Source organism: Sinocyclocheilus rhinocerous, unplaced genomic scaffold, assembly GCF_001515625.1.
Source record: "Sinocyclocheilus rhinocerous isolate Xijiao unplaced genomic scaffold, SAMN03320098_v1.1 scaffold662, whole genome shotgun sequence".
In the NCBI taxonomy this organism is placed as follows: Eukaryota; Metazoa; Chordata; class Actinopteri; order Cypriniformes; family Cyprinidae; genus Sinocyclocheilus; species Sinocyclocheilus rhinocerous.
The window spans coordinates 256,935-278,229 of record NW_015639782.1 but is presented as its reverse complement, the minus strand read 5'-3'; the positions used below and the strand labels follow the sequence as shown (position 1 = coordinate 278,229).

At 36.4% G+C, this 21,295-nt stretch overlaps 3 protein-coding genes across 3 annotated transcripts in view; 1 reads left to right on the top strand and 2 right to left on the bottom strand.

The window, feature by feature from the left end:
• Positions 1-655: 655 nt before the first annotated feature.
• On the bottom strand, positions 656-1,503 carry LOC107752039 (26S proteasome non-ATPase regulatory subunit 10-like; the record flags this gene model as incomplete). Its single annotated transcript, XM_016567889.1, has 2 exons — positions 656-1,234; positions 1,334-1,503. Coding segments are annotated over 2 exons (324 nt in total), but the record flags the coding sequence as incomplete, so codon positions are not given.
• Positions 1,504-7,214: 5,711 nt separating this feature from the next.
• On the top strand, positions 7,215-8,925 carry LOC107751918 (NTF2-related export protein 2-like). Its single transcript, XM_016567691.1, has 5 exons — positions 7,215-7,378; positions 7,482-7,576; positions 7,667-7,753; positions 7,853-7,997; positions 8,076-8,925. The coding sequence occupies exons 2-5, from the start codon at positions 7,562-7,564 to the stop codon at positions 8,258-8,260; spliced, it is 432 nt and encodes a 143-aa protein (XP_016423177.1). The 5' UTR covers positions 7,215-7,378; positions 7,482-7,561; the 3' UTR covers positions 8,261-8,925.
• LOC107751919 (long-chain-fatty-acid--CoA ligase 4-like) overlaps positions 8,370-21,295 on the bottom strand; it is a 16,221-nt gene continuing 3,295 nt past the window's right edge. Inside the window, exons 2-15 of the mRNA XM_016567692.1 lie at positions 19,358-19,865; positions 18,048-18,225; positions 17,730-17,839; positions 16,745-16,883; positions 16,414-16,564; positions 14,892-15,015; positions 13,926-13,997; positions 13,707-13,846; positions 13,443-13,612; positions 13,242-13,316; positions 11,919-12,110; positions 11,686-11,800; positions 11,406-11,563; positions 8,370-10,093 (exon numbers count right to left, since the gene is read on the bottom strand). Of these exons, the coding sequence (XP_016423178.1) occupies positions 9,936-10,093; positions 11,406-11,563; positions 11,686-11,800; positions 11,919-12,110; positions 13,242-13,316; positions 13,443-13,612; positions 13,707-13,846; positions 13,926-13,997; positions 14,892-15,015; positions 16,414-16,564; positions 16,745-16,883; positions 17,730-17,839; positions 18,048-18,225; positions 19,358-19,696 (2,121 nt within the window). The 5' untranslated portion in view covers positions 19,697-19,865 and the 3' untranslated portion in view covers positions 8,370-9,935. The remainder of the gene's footprint in view (positions 10,094-11,405; positions 11,564-11,685; positions 11,801-11,918; positions 12,111-13,241; positions 13,317-13,442; positions 13,613-13,706; positions 13,847-13,925; positions 13,998-14,891; positions 15,016-16,413; positions 16,565-16,744; positions 16,884-17,729; positions 17,840-18,047; positions 18,226-19,357; positions 19,866-21,295) is intronic.

Here is a 21,295-nt window from a genome sequence, read left to right as displayed (position 1 = left end):
TCGAATGGCCAGAAGCTTGAGTATATTGAGCATGAAAAAGTGAGAACTACTAGCTGAATGACAAAGAACAAAGGTACATCTTGTAATTGTATAATATAGGCTTCACTACAGTTCAAAAGTTATGGTCAGTTTTTTAAAAAAGCCTGTTAAATGCTCACCAAGGCTACATTGATTTGATCAAAAACACAGTGAAAAAAGGAACACACTAAAATTTAAAATTAAATAATAACGTTTAAATAATAAACATTTTTTTGTATTTTAATATATTTTAAAATGTAATTTATTTGGCAAAGCTGTATTTTTTCTGTAGCCATTACTCCAGTCTTCATTGTCACGTGATTCTTCAGAAATCATTTGCTACTGCTGCTCAATAATTTTGTTTTATTTTTTGTTACAGATTTTTTGATAAATAGAAAGTTCAAAAAACAGCATCTACTTGAAATAGAAATCTTTTGTAAACATTATAAATGTATTTACTGTCACTTTTCAATTTCAATTGATCAATTTAATGCATCCTTGCAGATTAAAATTCTTAATTTCTTTAAAAAATCTTTGTGACTCCAAACTTTTGGATGATAGTGTACATGATGGGCACATCTCTGTATTCATTTGAGTCTACATTTACCTTTTAAGACAACACTTATATATGACTAGATGACTAGATATAACAGTAAATTTTATTCAATTACAATTTATTTTCCTTATAAAAAAAACAAGCATCAAGATGGAAGAATAGACTATGGTATCGTGATTTTCACACAGGGATACAAAACTAGAAATTACATTTTAAGTGACTAACTAATATCAAAATAAGCTTTAGGTTTAATTGAAATAAAGCATCCATGGCTGAAGTAGACAAAGAATAATCAGAATATTATATGTAAGTCTAAAACTCATGTACTCAATAAAATGCAAGAAAAGTGACCAACATATCAAGTCATGAGCTTTTAAACTGTCAAAACGTGAATGTTGACCACAACATCATTCTTCTCCTCATCTTTAAAAACTTATTTCTTTCAAATACTCTCACAAACAAGCATTCATCATACTTGAACAGCAGCTTAATTAAAAGCTTCCGTTTCAACCCTCTACGATCCGTTTCAACATTGATCCCAAGCCACCTTTAGCCACTTGTAGAGGCGTCATCTTTTCCTTGTTCTCAATGTAGATGCTGGCACCATGTTCCACAAGGAGTTTTGCAGCCTCTGTTCGCTCCTCGTCACATGCAAGATGACTGGCAAAAACAATGAAAAGCTCATGCAGAACTGCTCTGAGGAAGCATTTATACATAATTATGAGAACAATAACACTGCTACACAGTGGTTCTACTTACAGTGGTGTGTTTCCTTCTGAGTCCTGAATGTTGGTAGAAGCACTCTCTTTTAAAAGAAGCTGAATGAGTCTGTAGTTGCCCTTGGCGGATGCTCTGTGTAGAGGTGTGGACTCCAGTTTATCCGTTGCATTAGGATCTGCACCATTTTCCAGCAAAATCTGGGCTATCTGTTACAAGAAAATTCATTATAATTATTTTATTTAAAAAAAAAACCTTCTTATTGAATATAATGATTATAAAAATTTAATATATTAATATAAAAACAAAAGCTAGCAGAAAAAAAAATCACTTTCGTTGAAACTTAGGGGCGGTCACACGTGAGAGTGGAATTCATGAGAATGGAAATGTTCAATCATCACAATCAATCACCTGTGTTCCTCATTTGAGTTTCTGAATGAAGTGTCTGTTATATTAGTGAATATAATCTAAATGGTTCAGAACACTGGCCCCTTAACTTAACTTGGAAAAAAGAGCTGGCAAAATAAAGTGGTGAAAGTAATTATTTGATCTCCAGCTGATTTTGTAAGTTTGCCCACTTACAAAGAAATTAATGGTTTATAATTTTTATCATAGCTTTATTTTAACAGAAAGTGAAAGAAAAGCACATTACATAAAAGGTTATAAATTGATTAGCATTTGATCGAGTGAAATAAGTATTTTATAAGTCAGTTCATTGATGATTCAGTGATGTCATCATCCAGTTCAGCTCTCTTTCAATAGTGTCCGTGCAATCAGTCGAGCGTCGCCAACTAAGCAAACCAAAGGTGACAGTGACAAGGAACCAAAACTCCATCGGTGGCAGAAATGGAGAAAAAACCTTGGGAGAAACCAGGGTCAGTCGGGGGGCTACTTCTCCTCTGGCCAGACGAAACCAGCATGAGGTGGTTTAATTCCAGGCTGCAACACAGGTCAGATTGTGCAGAGGACTCGTCTGGTTCCCATGGTCTCGTGCCGATGGTCGTTGAAGTGACGAGGTCTTCCCAAGTTCGCAGGGGATCTGTCTCTGGGGTGCATCTAGTTGACATGGTCACCGCTGACATTCAGGGCTGTAGAGGTCATCTCCAACTTCCTTGAGATCATTGTTAATGATCTCAAGGAAGTTGGGACCACAGTCATCTAGCAAACCATTGGTAACACACAACGCCGCAATGGATTGAAATCCTGCAGCGCCCACAAGGCATATGTACAGGCCCATCTGAAGTTTGCCAATGAACAACTAAATGATTCCAAGAAGGCTTGGGAGAAAGTGCTGTGGTCACATGAAACCAAAATTGGGCACTTTGGCATCAACTCGACTCGCCGTATTTGGAGGGAGAGAAATCCTTGCTATGACCCCAAGAACACCATCCCTACAGTCAAGCACGGAGGTGGAAACATTATGCATTGAGGCTGTTCTCTGCTAAGGGTACAGAATGACTTCACCGCACTGAGGGGCAAATGGACGGGGCCATGTACTGTAAAATCTTGGACGAGAACCTCCTTGACTCAGCCCGAACACCCGAAGATGGGTCGTGGATGGGTCTTCCAGCATGACAATGACCTGAAACATACCGCCAAGGCAACAAAGGAGTGGCTCAAGAAGAAGCACATTAAGGTCATGGAGTGACCTAGCCAGTCTCCAGACCTCAATCCTATAGAAAATCTGTGGAGGGAGCTGAAACTTTGAGTTGCCAAGCGACAGCCAAGAAACTTAAGAGAGGATTTAGAGAGGATCTGTAAAAAGCAGTACACCAAAATCCCTCCTGAGATGTGTGCAAACATGGTGACCAACTACAAAAAACATCTTACCTCTGTGCTTGCCAATAAGGGTTTCTGCACCAAGTACTAAGTCATGCTTTGCTTGGGGATCAAATACTTATTTAACTCATTGAAATGCAAATCAATTTATAAACTTTATTCTGCCTCTATCTGTTAAAATAAACCTACCATAAAAATTATAGACCCTTCATTTCTTTGTAAGTGGGAAAACTTACAAAATCAGCAGGGGATCAAATAATTGTTTTCCCCACTGTATTAATAGGGCTGCAACAAATCATTATTTTGATAATACATTAATCTAACAATTATTAGAATGATTAATAGACTAATCACTGATTATTTCACTGATTTATCAGTAGGCTTTGATCGATTATTCAGCATTTTGCAATTTATTAAAATATTGAGATATACATATTCTAGACATTCATATACATATGGCTTCTCTATAGCAGAAAATGAAGTTGCAATTCTTACTGAAAGTGAAACTGACAATGTTTTTCAGAGCCTGAATTTCGTTTTGAAAAATGGGGGAAATTCCCCCTTTAGGTGGCTCTTATAGGGGGAATTTTTTTTATTTGAGAGGAGAGTTAGGGTATTTTTAAACTACAATCCTCCAACCTTGTTGATTCATATTTATATTGTGAGGAAACTTAAAAATTACTTTGATTACAAACTGAATTTAAACAATCCAACCCTCTCCATTGACTTTGTATTGCGCGAAGCTGCCTCATTGTCATTTCTGACTCATAACAAAAAACAACAACGTCTAAAAGCTGCTATGTGACAAGGTGTACAGTCATGGCCAAAAGTTTTGGCAGTGACATAAATTTTGTGTTTTGCAAAGTTTGCTGCTTAAGCTGATGTGGTGTTCATTCACATTGTTTCTAGATTATTGTGTAGAGTGATCAGATGCATTTTAAATCATTACTAAAAGCTGGCCAAAAAAATTAACTACAAAAACACACATTTCACTGTTTTTTGATCCTGACACAAAATGACCAGCTAACATTAATTGACTAATCATATCAGCAGCACATGTGAAAGTTTGAATGAGTACTAGTACTAGGTAAAATCACGATCATACTATTTAGATTGTAAGAGCAGACTGATTGCTATAAAAGGAGGGAAGAAGTGCTTCTAATCATGGTGTTCAATGGTTACCTCCAAAGAAACACGTGCAGCATACCATAGAAACATGTGGGAAAATAATAAACAAATACTGAAGCAGCAAACTTTGCAAAACACAATTTGTCACTGCCAAATCTTTTGGCCATGACTGTTCAGTAAACAAGCTAGAAAACCCAGAACTACGTTTTTATAAGCTGTCGACCCAAAAAAACGAGCGTTTAAGGACACAAAAGTAGAGCGCAACGCATCATATTACTCTGAGAACTAAGCCCACTGGAGGGAAACGTAATCGGCAACAGGAAACATTCATTATTTGATTAAAACAAACACTTGTAAATATCAAAATTTTATCAAATAGTTCATATTAGTAGTAAACACCAAAGAAGACGAATACCAATTGGCCCAAGCTACAGCTTGCTAACACACATAGCTAATATAAGCTTTCTAATAGCTAACTTGTCCCAACATTTTAGTAATTAACTGCACCCCTGCTTCCCTCTAACTTTCATAAAGCTGAGGCTATGTGCTTTGACTATTATTACATAAGCTAAGGGTTGAAGCCATCTAAGCTATGTGTTTTGATCTTTGTTAGATAAATTAAATTAGGGTGACCATACGTCTTCTTTTTCCCGGACATGTCCTTTTTTCGGACCTAAAAAAAATGCATCTGGCCGGGATTTCTAAATTGCCCAAAATGTCTGGGATTCGGCTTCTGCTTTCTACAGTCGCCATTCATTGTGTGCGTTTTTGTATTAGAGCCCTGCGTTTTCTTTATCCCGCTCCCGCTGAATTTCTGACCATTATCGCCCGCTCCTGTGATTTTTGTGTCCAGTGTTCCCGCAAACGTTCTAATATTGCATATAATTTTCGCACATCAGGGAGCCGATATCAATATGCGGAGTATATAAATCTCTTTTAAATGAGCGCTCGCTGTTCACTTTCGTGATCACGTGCGCTCTGTGTAAAGGAAGATCAGATAGTTGTCAATGAGCTCATGATCTGTTGAGCAGCAAATCCTCCAGCATGGTCTGTCAGCTATCTCTCCTCTCAACCCCTGATCAGTCAAATCTGACTCCTGCAGCTCGTGTTGGATGTAGGATTGTCAAGTCCACGTTTTTTTTCCCGATGGAATTGGGTTACTTTTAAAGGTTTGAAATGTTGCATAAATTAATTTTGCATTATAAAACTGTGCTGTTAAGTTTTGTAAAGGAGGGCCACTGGCAGGAAGATTTTTAGCTGTGTTTATGATCAATATGCATAACAGTTACTGTGAAATATGTATTTTAGGTATGGAAATGACATATTTTGAGTTTTAATATTTGGGATATGGCCATTGCACTACTTTGGGCACTACTTTAACCACCAACCAACCACACCACAGCCCCCCGTCCCGCCCCACACGTACCCACTGTCCTCTTTTTGGAAAACTAAAATATGGTCACCCTAATTAAATGATACTGTTACCAATACCTGGTGATTCGATCAAATAGTTGTAGATGCCAGGGTATTTCACGTTGGGCCATTCAGTTGGATCATTTCTCCAACAAAAGGAAGATAAGGAAAAGGGGCACTGACATAGACCAATAAAATTTAGTTTCTCAATATATCTCCTCCTCTCAGGTTCACATAGGTGGTGAAATAATCTTTTGACATGGATAAAAATAATTAATGTTATCTGTCACCGATTACGTTCCCCTCCTGTGGGCATAGTTCTCAGAGTAATATGACATGTTGCACTCCACTCTTGTGTCCTTATACGCTCGTTTTTTGGGGGGTCGACAGCTTATAAAAATGTAGTTCTGGGTTTTTAGCTTGTTTGCTGTACACTTTGTCACACAGCAGCTTTTAGGCATTGTTCTGTTTTTTGTTATAAGTCAGAAATGACAAGGAGGCAGCTTCCCGCGATACAAAGTCAATGGAGAGGGTTGGATTGTTCCCTAGATTGGAGTTTAAGAATAGGACACATGCTTATTCGATAACTGTTTTATTCCTATTTGGGTTTATGCATGCTTTATTTTTAAGATTATCATTTTCTTTTTCAAGGCATTGTTAAATACCAGTGTTTCCTGCCATAGCAATGTAAAGATTTGATTTCAAAAACAGTATCATAGCTATTAAACTTTCTTATGATTTTAAATCTGTATTTAACCTCAGATCAATCTCAAAGTTAAAAGAGGTGCTGAAGTCTGATTTTCTAGTGGCTGTGCTTTAAAATTAAATGATTATAATCTTATTTCAAGTGATGAAGGATTTTGAAAAACTGATAGTAATCAGTATTGAGTACTACTGTAAGGTTAACCCTGCCTGGTTTAAATGTTTGAAAATGATTAACAATTAAAAACATTCGTTAGAAATTTAGAAAAGTAATCAAAACGTAATCAGTTACATTTATAAAGTAACTGAATTAGTTACACTACTTATTACATTTTAAATAGGGTAACTTGTAATCTGTAACCTATTACGTTTCCAAAGTAACCTTCCCAAAACTGCTTATAGCAAACTTATTTTTACCCCAACCAAAGATTAGTCAATAAATTAAAAATGTTTAAAAATAAATTGTTGAATAGTCATTTGATCTCATATGATCTAAAGTAAGGGCCTGCAATAATGTGTTGAATGAACAGTGTTGACTAATGTAGGTGCTCTCGACTAATAGTTTCAACCCTATACATTAATATAGAAACAAAGATTAATCTGTATTTGTTATTTTACACTTATTACATTTCTGCCATGAATGCTACTGTTACTGACTTTATTTGTAACTGTGTTTTGTTGTATTCATCTATGCTTGCAATTGGTGTAATTGTTCTTGTTTTATTACTAACTTTATCAGTTAAGCTAGTAGTTTTTGCTGTCGTATAGAAGTACTTAAGTAAGCTTTCATTCATTTTTTTTTTTGCTGATCTTTTAAGTATTTATTTGACTTATTTATGGACGTTACTTTGCCTTTTGTCATATTGTGTATTTTATTTCTCCTGGGGCTGGGAACTTAGAATGAGGGTAGTTTTCCGGCGGAACAATAACCGTGGACACACACATTTGCGCACATTTTTTTTCTCCAGGTTGGATTTGTTTTTTTAAAGGAGTGAGAGATCATACTTCTGATATTTTTACATGCAATACCATCCTTTTCCAAGTGGGCATAAACTACGATTACAGGTGATTTTCTTACATACCGTAATTTTACGCTGCGCATCTTTTTTCCATCTGGCGTGTGCCTACATTTTAAATCGCTCTGATCTTTTTTATGTTTTATTATTAGTGGTTTGTATATCAATTTCTCAAAACGGCTGAACATCACAAATAGTCGGCGGGAGATCGGTGAAGTGCACGTTCAGTAGCATGGCTTCAACGGCGGTGAGTGTTCACTGAGGTCAACATTCATCTAAATGCTTATGCAGATATGTTTCATAACTGTGCTCATCAATTCTGTTCGGCACTGATCAGGACTTCAGGACTCTAGTTGATCAGTCATGCAGATACTCGGATGAATTCGTCAATATCTATTATGACTGTATGGATAAGAGAAGAAGGGTACGCTCATCTCATGTTTGGAGTTTTAACTTCTAATAGCGTGTTTGCTGATCTGTGCATTCAAAGACTTCATAATAATAATAATAAAAATGCTTTCAGAATTTGACGAGGCTGTATCTGGACAAAGCAACGCTAGTGTGGAATGGAAATGCTTTCACAGGTCATGATGCTCTCAGCCAGTTCTTCGAGAGTCTTCCTTCCAGTGAGTTTCAAGTGCAAACTCTTGACTGCCAGCCTGTGCATGGTATGCTCATCATGTTTTAATTCATAATAACAATAATATATTTTCCTATTGTTTAATCAAATACATTTTTTTTAACAGAACAAGCAACTCAAGGCCAAACGACTTTGTTGGTGGTTACAGCTGGCTCAGTGAAATTTGACGGAAACAAACAGAGATACTTCAACCAGAATTTCTTATTAACTGCCCAAGCCTCTCCTAACAGCGACCAGCCCGTATGGAAGATTGCAAGCGACTGTTTTCGCTTTCAAGACTGGGCTAACTGAATTGTAGCTACAAACCTTTTGTATACTCATTGCAATTTAAGTATGTTCTGTAAATAAAATAAAAAAAAACATTCACAATTGAATTGTTGGAATATGGAATACCACACAATTTGAATAGAAAATTTTTTACTTGTTCTCAGCAAATATTACATACAGTGAACCACAATAAAAATAAATAAGCATCATAGAACATTCTACAAGCGAATTCACAATTTCTCAATGCAAACACTTGACTGCTGTATAGTCTTGCTTGTGGTGACCGGAAACCTGAGGGCTGTGGGGGAAATAACTGCTGAATTTGATGGCTTAATGGCTGTTTGTTTAACAATGGCTAAAAATCCCTGACAAAAAGAATAGTGCAAATGACAAAATAATTATAAATAAAATACACTTTCTAGAATAACCCAAACGCGAACAAATTACAGTGCCTGTACAGATCACACTTTAAAAACTAAAACAATTAAACACGGGTTAAAATAAAAAGGTACAGTTTTGACCAAATAAATTAAAATACAGAATACAACACTAACAAGGGTTCCTCAACCTTAATATTCATATTCTGGGTTTGAATTTCCAAAGAGTGTCTTTTTTACTTTTCAGCTTTATATATTAAATATTGAGGACACATTGACATATTACCAAATATACTAAAAGCCTGCAGAAGTGGAATTTGCGACAGACAAGAGAGCTCGTGACAATCAGACACAACAGTAAAATGAGTGGTTTGAGAAAAAATCAGACGTGAAAAGATGATACAGATGAACTATAAACTTTACCTCTTGCTTAAGAGAGAAAAACGTCCTAAAAATGTTCCCTTCATTTAAGTTCAGTCAAACGAACAGGACAAATGAGCAATAAACCACTTGCTAGTCATCTCAGCCGGTCTTGAGTCAATCCATGAACACATTTACTACTATATGTGTCAATTAGTACTCAAAACATTGTAATTCAGTGACAAATTTCCACAACCAAAAAAAAAATAAAAATCTCAAGTAAATTAAAGAACATGGTTTGTAACCGTTATAAAGACACTAACATGAATGAAGCCCGGGAATCGAATTCTAATTTTCAGCCAATAGGGAATCAACGTATAAATAGTAACCAATCAGAAGGCACAGAAACATCACTGTATATTACTCATCTCTACAAGGAGGCGGAGTTCTGCAGTGCAATGACTGCGCCTCAGCTAGCAGTTTTTGTGTTTTCAAATTCTATTAAACCAAACAAGTGAACAATTTTACAAAGAAGCGTTCACACATGTTCAAAAAAAGAAAGCACAATGTGATGGCAGTGTATTGCTGTTGTATGGATGAAATCCTTTTTACAAGAGACTCCTTTTGTATACTAAAATTAGAAATTAGTGGATACTTAATGCTGGATAAGATACATATTGTCCTTTACCCAACAGTTCTCAAGCAAATCAGCTACGACTTACTTGTAAACTATTTCACAGCAGAGACTACAGAGCTCTGAATGAAAAGCCCACAAAGCTCAGGAACAAAAATACACAGACCAACGGCTTATCAACATTGTTCGTCTTTGAAAATTTGTGCACATCACTAAGCAATGGGCAGTGGTGAAGTATTTGTGGCAAAAAGTATTTAACATTTATTGATAAACAGTAATGTTGAACGGTGAGGAGCTGATGAAGATGTCTTTGGCTGTGATAGAGGTCCTACTTGTGGCCATACATTCTTTCGATGTCGTTGAGATAGTGGTTCTTCAGTTCCTTCCTCTTCAGTTTGAATGCGTCCGTCACCAGGCCCGTTTCAGGGGTCCAAGGCTCCGGACTCAGATGGATCATAACTGGTATTTCAAAGCGCTGGAGTTTAACTAGAATGATGGGAAGGCGATTAGAAGACATGCTTTGAGTCCACAAAGTCTCTTATGTTCACCAAGGCTGCATGTATTTGATCAAAAATACAGTAAAACTGTAATACTGTGAAATATTACAATGTAAAAAGAACCGTTTTCTATTTAAATAGAATATAAAATGTAACTTATTTCTATAATGCACAGCTGAATTTTCAACATCATTACTCCAGTCTACAGTGTCACGTGATCCTTCAGAAATCATTCTAATATGCTGATTTGCTGCTCAGGAAGCATTTGTTTTTAACAAGGTTGAAAACAGTTGTGCTGCTTAATATTTTTAATATAAAAAAAAAAGATATATTTTATTTCAGCTATTTGCCAAGGCAACATTTCTCATTTTAGTTTAGTTTAAATTGGTGTACTAAAATAACTGATGCATGAATAAAATAAAAAAAATGGAATTGCTTAAATAAAACTAGTGCTGTCAAACGATTAATTGCATCCAAAATAAAAGTTTTTGTTTACATAATATATGTGTGTTTATTATGTATATATAAATACACACACATACAGTATATTTTGAAAATATTTACATGCATTTATATGTATACATTTTATATTCATATAATTTATATTATATATAAATATATTTAATATATAAACATGACATTTTTCTTAAATATATACATGCATGTGTGTGTATTTATATATACATAATAAACACACACATATATTATGTAAACAAAAACTTTTATTTTGGATGCGATTAATCGTTTGACTGCACTAAATAAAACAGAAATTAATATAAATAAATAAATACATAATACAAAATATTAATAAAAACTATAGTAATACTATAATCTCAATGATAATAAAATAATACTATTTTTAACATTATAAATGTCTTTACGGTTACTTTTGATAATTTTAATGGTCCTTACTGAATAAAAGTTTTAATTAAAAAAAAAAAAATCTTTCTGAACCCAAACTTTTATATAGTAATGTATGCTGAAGTTGAGTGAAGTCAATGTCAAGTGTGCACAAGGTCTGATGAACTAAAACTAAAAATTGCACTTTTTATTTTTTGTATCATGGTCTCTGAATTAAGATTTTTAATAATATAAAAATAAAAATAGAATAGCCTCTGAATGAAAAAAATAATTTATGTGCATGTTTTTCTTGCCAAAAAAATTCAACTGTTTTGTTAAGCAGGCCTTCAGGGGTCTTGTCTTAATTAGATCAGTGAATTTCTTGATACAGTGTCCACATTTTGTGTCCGCACTTTTTCACCACATACCTTGCTGCTATAAATACTGAAAGTTATACTCACTTGAAGTTGCAACTTCTTTAATTTCTCTCAGAACTTCCCTTTCCATAATCGGCTGGTTGCAAATCTCTTCCCACGTGCCTTCAATGCCCTTCTGACTGGCAAGAGCTGTCAGCTTCTTCTGATTAGGAACAATGAAGCTGATAACGTAGTTCTGGTCACTGGTGGGCACAGAGAGAGAGAAAAGAGGTCTGTATACAGTACGTCTGCTGTTCTAAAGAGAGGACCCTTTGTTAGGGTCAGTAACATCCCATATGTGTCAGACAAAGCCGAGCACACGAACCTGTTTGCATAAGCGCAGATGTTGTCAATGAGAGAGCAGTTCTTCAGTGCTGACTCAACTTTGCCTAAAGAGACGTACTCCCCAGCTTGAAGTTTCACAAGGTCCTTCTTGCGATCTAGGCATTACATACATATAATAAAACAGATGTGAATAATACAGACAGTTATCATAAATGTATGATTTTAACTAAAACAAGTAACAAGACTTCATTATGATGCTGAATGTAAACATACCGACAATCTGAAGACAGCCGTCAGGGTGCATCTCTCCAATATCACCAGTGCAGAACCACTGCTGGCCGTTCTCATCCACAAAGAAGTCCTCATTGATACAGCCTTCACTCCTGTAGTAGCCCATGGTCACATTAGGACCTCCGATGAGGATCTCACCACGTGGATGGGGCTTGTCATGCTTCGTATAGCCACCTGAAGTATAAAGAGAATCACGGCAGCTGTAACGGTTTGAATTTTTTTCAAGTTAAAGGAATAGTTCCTCCGAAAACGACATTTCTTACTCAACCTCACGTCGTTTCAAATCTGTATGCGGATACTTTTTCTTCCATAGAAGACAAAAGCAGATGTAATAAAAGAATTGCTGCGCAGCACTTCATGCAACAATACTTCATAGCTTTGTGTGAGAAACCGATTGTGATTTAAGCCATTATTCAATGATAATCTTACCAGCAGTGTTATTTTAGTATAATTTATATACTATTATAGTGTTTATTAATATTTTCAACTAGCTTTTATTTTTATATTTTCATTTTAATTTTTAATTATTATTATTTAATATTCTATTTAGCTTTTGTTCAGTTTCAGTCATTTTATTACTTCAGCTTAAACATTTTATTTCAGTAAGTTGCCAAGGCAACATTTCTAATTTTTAATTTAAGCTTTTTAAATGTAAGTTTTTCATCTAAAATGTTTTAATTTTCACTTAGCTTTATTTTAATGAACACAATTTTTTAAAATAGTTTTAGTTAACAATACCAACACTGCTTCCCTGAAGCTCACGTTCACCAAACATGATGCTTTTGGTGTCAAAGATGTCAACTTTTTTTTTTTTTTTAATCTATATGCCTTCAGATTACATTTACATTTATGCATTTGTCAGATGCTTTTATCAAAATTTTATATTGCATTAAGACACATTATCAGTTCACGTATTCTCTGGGAATTGAAGCTATGACCTTTGTGTTGTTTGCACATGCACTATTATTTAAGCTACAGGAATGCTGAAGTATTGGCAAAGGTAAAGAAAGACCGTGTTCCTCAAAGCAAGCTTTCGCACGAGTTTAGTAAACTTGGTATATAGCATATGTCTTTGACGTTCATTTTTGTACTTTTTGAAACTTGACAGGCATGGTGGTCAAAATGTACTGTTGTTTTATAGCAAGAGCTGCATAACAATTCTTCAGAAATGTCTAACTTGTGTTCCACAAAACAAAATAACAGCATTATGGTTTGGAATAACATGAAAGTGAGTTTATAATAGCAGAATACCATTACTTCTTAAGATTCCAAATATGAACAAGTAAACTGGTACTATTGACCAACCTTCTGCCCAGTCTTTGAGTCTGATCTCACAGCAGATCAGAGGAGCTCCTACTCGTCCTGTGCTATAGTCAGCAACTGCACAACATAGGAAGATGTCATCATTATTTCACAGTTTGAAGCACTGGGACAAAGCTCAGAAGTAATATTAAAATAGTGCAAGATGGGCCGGAAAAGATGCTCAGATGTAGCAGGACTCCTCACCCTCGGTTATAGTTCCCGCTCCACAGGTCTCAGTAAGACCGTATCCCTGACCAACAGGACAGCAGAAGCAGATGTTCATGAAGCGCTGAGTGGCGGGAGACAGAGGGGCTCCTCCGGACAGCATCATCCGCACGTTTCCACCCAGCAGAGCTCTGACTTTCTTAAACAAACTGAACACATGAGGGAACAAAGGCGATTAAAACTCCAGAGTCATTAGCAAAAGCAAATGTGATTAACTGAAGGCCTGTTTTAATCTCATCTTACATATTGCACAGGGGCGCATCATAACCCTTCTTGATCTGCTTGAGCTTGTAGTCGTAGGCCAGTTTGAACAGGGTTCTCTGCACGCAGCTCATCTCCTGCACTTTACTCATGACGTTCTTATTGATCCGGTCCATTATTTCCTGACAACAGGGGTGTGAGATTTTAACATGACTGATGTGAATGAAACAAGATGAAAATGTTTCGAGGAGTCTGACTTACAGGTACGGCAGCCATTAGAGAAGGTTTCAGCACGGTGCAGTCACCTTTACTTCCCCTCTTAATTTTGGTTGACTACAAAGCAAAAACAAACCATTCATCAATGGAGGTTAATATCATTCCATTGTGTAAAAACCTCACAAATCTGTGTAAATGTGTGACTATATTTATCTGATCCAGTAATAAATTGAGGTGCAGTACCTGATCAGACAGTGTTTGTGGTGAGGAATAGCCGATCCTGCAGCCGTACGTCACACATGAGATCTCAGCCGTCATTTCCAGCACATGAGCAAGAGGCAGATAGGCAATATATGTATCCTTTAATCTGTGGAAGCATACGTGCATATTAAAGCAAAACTAATATGCATTTCAGTCAGGCACTGTTGCTTTAATGGAGTGCAACAATCAGGTTCCAGAAGTAAAAATCCCATTCATTTTCTCCACTGCGGAACTGATTTTTAACAGTAACTTTTAAACCATTAAACACAGACCTACTGTGAGCTACAAGGTTGTTAATCAATAGTATATGCTTTTGCTGAAGCCATCAGCCCACATTATTTCAAGTTAATTTTTAATAATGATGTTGAAATGTGAATTCCCTAATGAAAAACTACATTACCCATGATTCTGCAGAGAAGCTCCACCAATCAGAGAATCAAAAATAAACAAACTGATCCAAACACACACATACACAGTATACACACACACACACACTGTATATATAATTCAGGGATGGGCAACTGGCGGACACTGGCAGTGTCTTTTAGTACGGCCCGCTGGATCAATTTTAAAACATTTGAAAAGCAAGTCACGTAAAGATTGCTTTCAGTTTATTATGCGTTTTTGTAAGAAAAATATCCATATTCAAAACGTAATAATCACTTTAATGTAGCTTGCGCTCACTGTTGTAAACTGGAAGCAGTTCCGGGCGGATGACGTATGGTCCAGTAATAAATTGAGGTGCAGTACCTGATCAGACAGTGTTTGTGGTGAGGAATAGCCGATCCTGCAGCCGTACGTCACACATGAGATCTCAGCCGTCATTTCCAGCACATGAGCAAGAGGCAGATAGGCAATATATGTATCCTTTAATCTGTGGAAGCATACGTGCATATTAAAGCAAAACTAATATGCATTTCAGTCAGGCACTGTTGCTTTAATGGAGTGCAACAATCAGGTTCCAGAAGTAAAAATCCCATTCATTTTCTCCACTGCGGAACTGATTTTTAACAGTAACTTTTAAACCATTAAACACAGACCTACTGTGAGCTACAAGGTTGTTAATCAATAGTATATGCTTTTGCTGAAGCCATCAGCCCACATTATTTCAAGTAAATTTTTAATAATGATGTTGAAATGTGAATTCCCTAATGAAAAACTACATTACCCATGATTCTGCAGAGAAGCTCCACCAATCAGAGAATCAAAAATAAACAAACTGATCCAAACACACACATACACAGTATACACACACACACACACTGTATATATAATTCAGGGATGGGCAACTGGCGGACACTGGCAGTGATTCAATACAATTTTTTATATAACTCCGACTGGATTCGTCTGAAAGAAGAAAGTCATATACGCCTAGGATGACTTGAGGGTAAGTAATTTATGGGCTAATTTTCATTTTTGGGTGAACTAACCCTTTAAGGTCATGAAAACTCTTAAATGGTACAAAAAGTCTAAATTATGAGAAGATGTGAACCAGTGGATCGACAAAAAGCTAATGCATTATAAAAATTTAAACAATTAAGATACTAAGATATATTTATATTTTTATTTAATATAATAATTAATTGATAATAATTGTCTAAATTAATATAATAATTGTGTAGCGTCTGGACCAATTGTTCTGTAGGCCACTAATAAAAAAAGGACCTCTGTACATTTGTTTATTGCTCATTTACAGACAATGCAATTGAGATGTTGGCTTGTTGGGGTAATATTTCTGTCCACTGACAACAAAGTTTTCCTTCTGAATTAGCATACTGTTTTATAGTAAATAAAATCTTTAAAAACAAATTACATTAGTTATACTTTAATTTCCTTCAATAAAAAGGAAATTAAGTAAAATGATGTAAAACGTGTGTGGACGTGGATTAGTAATCTGGCCCCTTGGTATAAAGAAGAAAAAATGCTGGCCCTCGTCACTATCAAAGTTGCCCATCCCTGATATAATTGGATTGGCAATGCTTTATGGGATTGTAGTTCTTTCCCTTATTAAAGCTGTTAAATACACAGTCTTGTATCATTGTCTTTCTGGATGGTTTTCAAATACTGTTTTGCTTCAAATCGAAGTGTATAATATTGTGATTCACCGCATAGCTTGTTGGTTTGGTTCGTGACTTATAACTCTATAACAAAGGCTATTTAAAAATCACTATGGTAAAAAAATAAATAAATAAATGGGAAAAATACTTCCGGAACTAAGGCTGCTGAAAAAAGTGGGTGGCCACTGTGGCACTTTATCGATATTTATACACACCCTAATCCAGGTATCCTCTCGCACTGGCCTGCCATGCCCCCGATCAGGTTACTGTGAATGATCATCACCCCTTTAGGTCTACCGGTGGAGCCGCTGGTGTACATAATAACAGCGAGGTCTGACGAGATGGGCTTCACTATGGGTCGGCTCACTGCAACACAAAGCGCACATTGTTTTCTCCTCTAGTGATAGAGATTAATCTATTACAGTGCAAATCTCTATTCAAATCAATATTGTATGGGTGAACTGTGGGTAAACTACAGCCAATCACTGAAAAGGTCAATTAGCGTATAAATAAAATGTCAACCGTAAAGTTGGTGCCCTTTCTTACAGTTTTCTGGCTTGGCTCCCAGCTCTTGCACAGAGTGCATGCTGTGGATCTGGATACCCTGTGGATATCCTGCTGAGCTGATGCTCTTCCTGTCCACATAGATGATGTGCCTCAGATTGGGGATTTGAGGAAGAACACCCTGTATGGAAATAACAATTGTTATGGAAACAGAACATTTAATGAAAAATATAAATAGTGAACCCAGGTGACACCGGACGTCAAGTTAAATTTTGGTTTGAAAAATGAAAAATTGGATTGACATCCAAACCCAACATCAGACAGACGTTTGATTTTTGTTACGTAGATGACTTAAAACCAACAAAATATCAACGTCTAATGATGTTATAAATTAAAGCTGTGTGGAAGTTAGCATTATGACCTCAATATGTTGCTGGCATTAATTTTGGTTACTTAATATCACACCTTAAATCCAACAAAATATCAACACTAGCTTTCGTCAGATTTTATGTCAAGTTAACATTGGCATTAGAACTTGTCCTGACATTGATATTTGGTTGACTATAAGTGACCAAAATTCAATGTCTTATGATGTTGGTGGCCCGCTGGAAAAATTTAACAACAGTACATGGCCTGACTTGCTGTTCCTGTTAAACCCTTTTCTAACTGAAGTTATTAACTGAGTCACACATTACTGAATATAAGGCACGCGATTCAGTGAGTCAGAGGTTAATTTGGTAACTGTTCATTCTATGATTCAAACTAATAACTTAGTTTGTTCCTGAGTCCTATTTTGTAACCGTTTAAAAGCACTGGTCATTTGATTGTTTGTGATATGGACTACACTGGTTTTTGAGTGCAGCTAGCAAATACAATGGAACTGGAAAACATGCTAATTTGGCATTGATTCATGATACCCAGTCATTTTAACCCATTCAACTCGAGTAATATATATTCTTTTGCTGTGAATCTGTAGTAACAGTAGTGCAGGAAACACATCACTGTTACATTGCGGTCTTTGGCTCACCTTCAGTTTGGTTTCCAGCAGTTCCACGCTGGTGACCAGGTGTGTAACTCCACACTCATTCAATCCGAAAGCCACTGCCTCTTCTCCTAGAGTTGCATAAAAGGTGACCACTACAAAAACCCACGAGAAAACGGAAATTAACAAAAGAAGATAAAGACGAAGATATTCATTCAATCTTGGGATGTCACAGTACATCTATGTGTCATCACATTAAAGCATTAAGGGATAAAACCTATGACTCATTTGAAATCATTTTTCCTTAGGGGAAAAAAGAGAGAAAGTGTGGTAAGTAAGAGTAAAAATAATATGTTTCCTTACATGGGAAATTGCGTCTAAAGCAGGTCTGAGCCGTGATCATCCACTCTGCCCTTGTCTCACAGAAAATAGCGATGGTGTTTTTTGGCTGTTGGCCTAGTGCTGTCAGTCCACTCCCAAACTGACTGACCTGAATGTCCATCTCCTCATAGGATACCCATTTATAATCGCCCAGAATTAACTGCCAAGACAAAACCATCAAACACCTTCATATTAAAAAATACTTCTTCAACCTGGAGTTTTTCCCCTCTTCTCAACAAATGGTAATTTTGGCAAAATACACATTGCATCTGAATGTGACCCAAATGTTGGATGACAGTGTAAACAGCAAAATGAATACTGAATCTGACATTTTCAATGAATCTCTATATTTCCAGTCCCCAAATATATATGTGTCAGACATTCTCAGAGTCCGACGTGACTTCACTGTGGCCTCTCGGCCTCGGGTAGGAATTATGTGATTTGTAAGTCAATTTAACCTGATTTCTATAATTGATTTACCTTTCTTGTGAACCATAAATACAAGCTATGGTAAAAAGTAAATTAGTTTTTAATATGAAAATGTTATTTTAATTTCACATAATAATAAATTATGATATATAAATATTTATAAACTAACATTTATAAATGTATGAATATATATATAAATATAATGTTCAAAATAAAATTGCATTCAAAGGAATATTTACACTACCTTTTAAAAGTTTGGTGTCAGTAAGATTCATTTAGAAAGAAATGACTACAGCATTAAATTGATCAAACATCACAAAGACTTTTACATTACTTTACATTATTACAAAAGATTTCCATTTCAAATAAAGAAAAAATTATTCTTGAGCAGCAAATCAGCATATTAGAATGATTCCTGAAGGATCATGTTGTGACACTGAAGACTGGAGTAATGATGCTGAAAATTCAGCTTTGATCACAGGAATAAATTACATTTTAAAATATAATAAAATAGAAAGCAGTTATTTCAAATTGTAATATTTCACTATTTTACCGTTTTACTGTATTTTTATTAAATAAATGCTGCTTTGGTTAGAGTAAAAAATCTTACGACCCCAAACCTTTAAACAGTTGGGCACATTTATAAATAAAATTTGTTTAAGATGTAACTATTATCATACTTTATGCACACAGGCCAGTTTAGGAGAGTCACTTGTTTAGACCAGCGCATGATATAAGCTAAATTACAAAGGTCATGTGAACAACCTCACTAAATGAATTGGATTAAAGCAGAAAATTAGAATTAGAGACTTTGGCTTGCATTGTGATCACAGCCGTACAGAATATGTCCGAGGAGGATGTACCTTTTTGAAGACCTTCCCATTCGGCTGAGTCTCATTTTCTTCGCTCAGAACTTCTCTAGTTCCCAGGCAGTCCGCTTTTCCGAAACGCTCCACCGCATAATCAAACAGCTTATCTAGGGTGTCTTTTCCAGGAAAGTCCTCCGTGACCAAGGAGTCGAAGCGATCCACGGCTCGATACGGCCCTTCAGCCTGACCGGTGGTTGACCTGGATTTGACTCTCTTTGCCAGGGCTTTCTTTTTCTGGGCTCCAGTCAGGAAGTACCATGGTAGAAAGCTCAAAAGGGAGTAGAGCCATACTACTGCATACACTGGGAACAAGAGAACGGCACTCGGGTCCATGTTCAGACGCACGTCTGCTGAGAAGCTGAAGGGGACTGAAAGATGAAGGGATCAGGCCAAGCCTGAAACAGAGCGAGTTTGTTGTTGCCCTGTGTCCAACTGAGGATCCCGGGATCGAAGTTCAGAAAGATAAGGAAAGAGTCCAATATGTGGCTCCAAAATGTGCAACCTGATGAAAATCACAATCAAAGGGAATGCATGTTATTCAAGTGGACTCATCTAAAACACAAACCTACGAGACATTTCTATGAGAAAAACATGTTTGAGGCTTCAAGCGGAACAGTCTGTATTCATTCAGCTGCTTTAATGAGACAAGCGAGGCTTATTAGAGGATGGTCACATGTGCCACAGAAAAGACACATTCCTGGCCAGTGAATAGTGTTTCTCTGGTTCTCATTTAACGACTAGTATAAAGTCACAAACATCCTGCGGAGGCTGCCCTTGCCTAAAGACAGGGTGGACTGATGAACAAAACAATTACATGATATTACCACACATCTATTAATGTTATAGAAGAAACTTGACACACTTGTTTTATCTAATGTTCCAGTTGCTGCAATGCCAAGGCCATGGGTTAGATTTCAAGGAAACACCCAAAATAATTAACAGAAATCTGTTTCATTGAGTTTAGCAGAAAGACTTTATCTCCGTCATTAGCCATGTAAGTGACCTCTGGCTTAAGATAACTTTATTTCAAGAGTCATGAAGATAAAGGTCATCTCTTGATCACATGACTGGTGTCAGATTAAGGAAGTAGAAATGAGTTGCCCATAAATGGATACAACAGGAACAACATCACCTTAACACTTCTGTTACAACCTGTACACGATTTACATAGGTTTGCATCGTCTTGTTACTGTGCTGCCAAGCTGTGCATTGTCTATGAAAATGGATCCCTCTAAACACGAGTCCTTTACTGACGGTGATGATGAGTGTGACCAACTGCAGGGGCCTGTTGCAAAAGTATAAGCTAAAGGCAGGAGGTTAATGTAAGACATAGTCCACTGACTCAGGCAGACACTCAATAACAGCAGATAACCAAAGCCCTCTTACTATGGCAGTTAGTAATCCCTCTTGTTTGTTTATGCTGACAATAGTTCAATAGATCAAGTCGTGATCAGCTCTGGCGAAATGGCATGTGATGTTGACACAATCCACAGTATGAAGTTCACGGATTGGGCAAAACAAAAGTCTGCTATTATAATATAAGAAAGACCACCTACTGGTCAACTAGTGCTTTTTTAGAGGCCAAAATTTAAAGGGGTCATATGATGCTGCTAAAAAGAACATTATTTTGTGTATTTGGTGTAATGAAATGTGTTTATGCGGTTTAAAGTTAAAAAAACACATTATTTTCCACATACTGTACATTATTGTTTCTCCTCTATGCCCCGCCTTTTTGAAACGCGTCGATTTTTACAAAACTAATCGGTCTGAAAAGCGAGGTGTGCTCTGATTGGCCAACTATCCAGTGCGTTGTGATTGGCCGAATACATCAAGCATGTGACGGAAATGTTACGCCCCTCACCATACTGTCGATGCCGTGTCCGGCCGGAGCGACGAGACAAAAACATGAAAACCCATTATAAACGAGGCATT

What these genes read in the sequence shown, in the direction of transcription:
- LOC107751918 (XM_016567691.1), top strand. An exon ending in GTATGGATAAGAGAAGAAGG is followed by an intron (nt 7,754 to 7,852) that starts GTACGCTCATCT and finishes AAATGCTTTCAG; the next exon opens with AATTTGACGAGGCTGTATCT. An exon ending in TGACTGCCAGCCTGTGCATG is followed by an intron (nt 7,998 to 8,075) that starts GTATGCTCATCA and finishes TTTTTTTAACAG; the next exon opens with AACAAGCAACTCAAGGCCAA.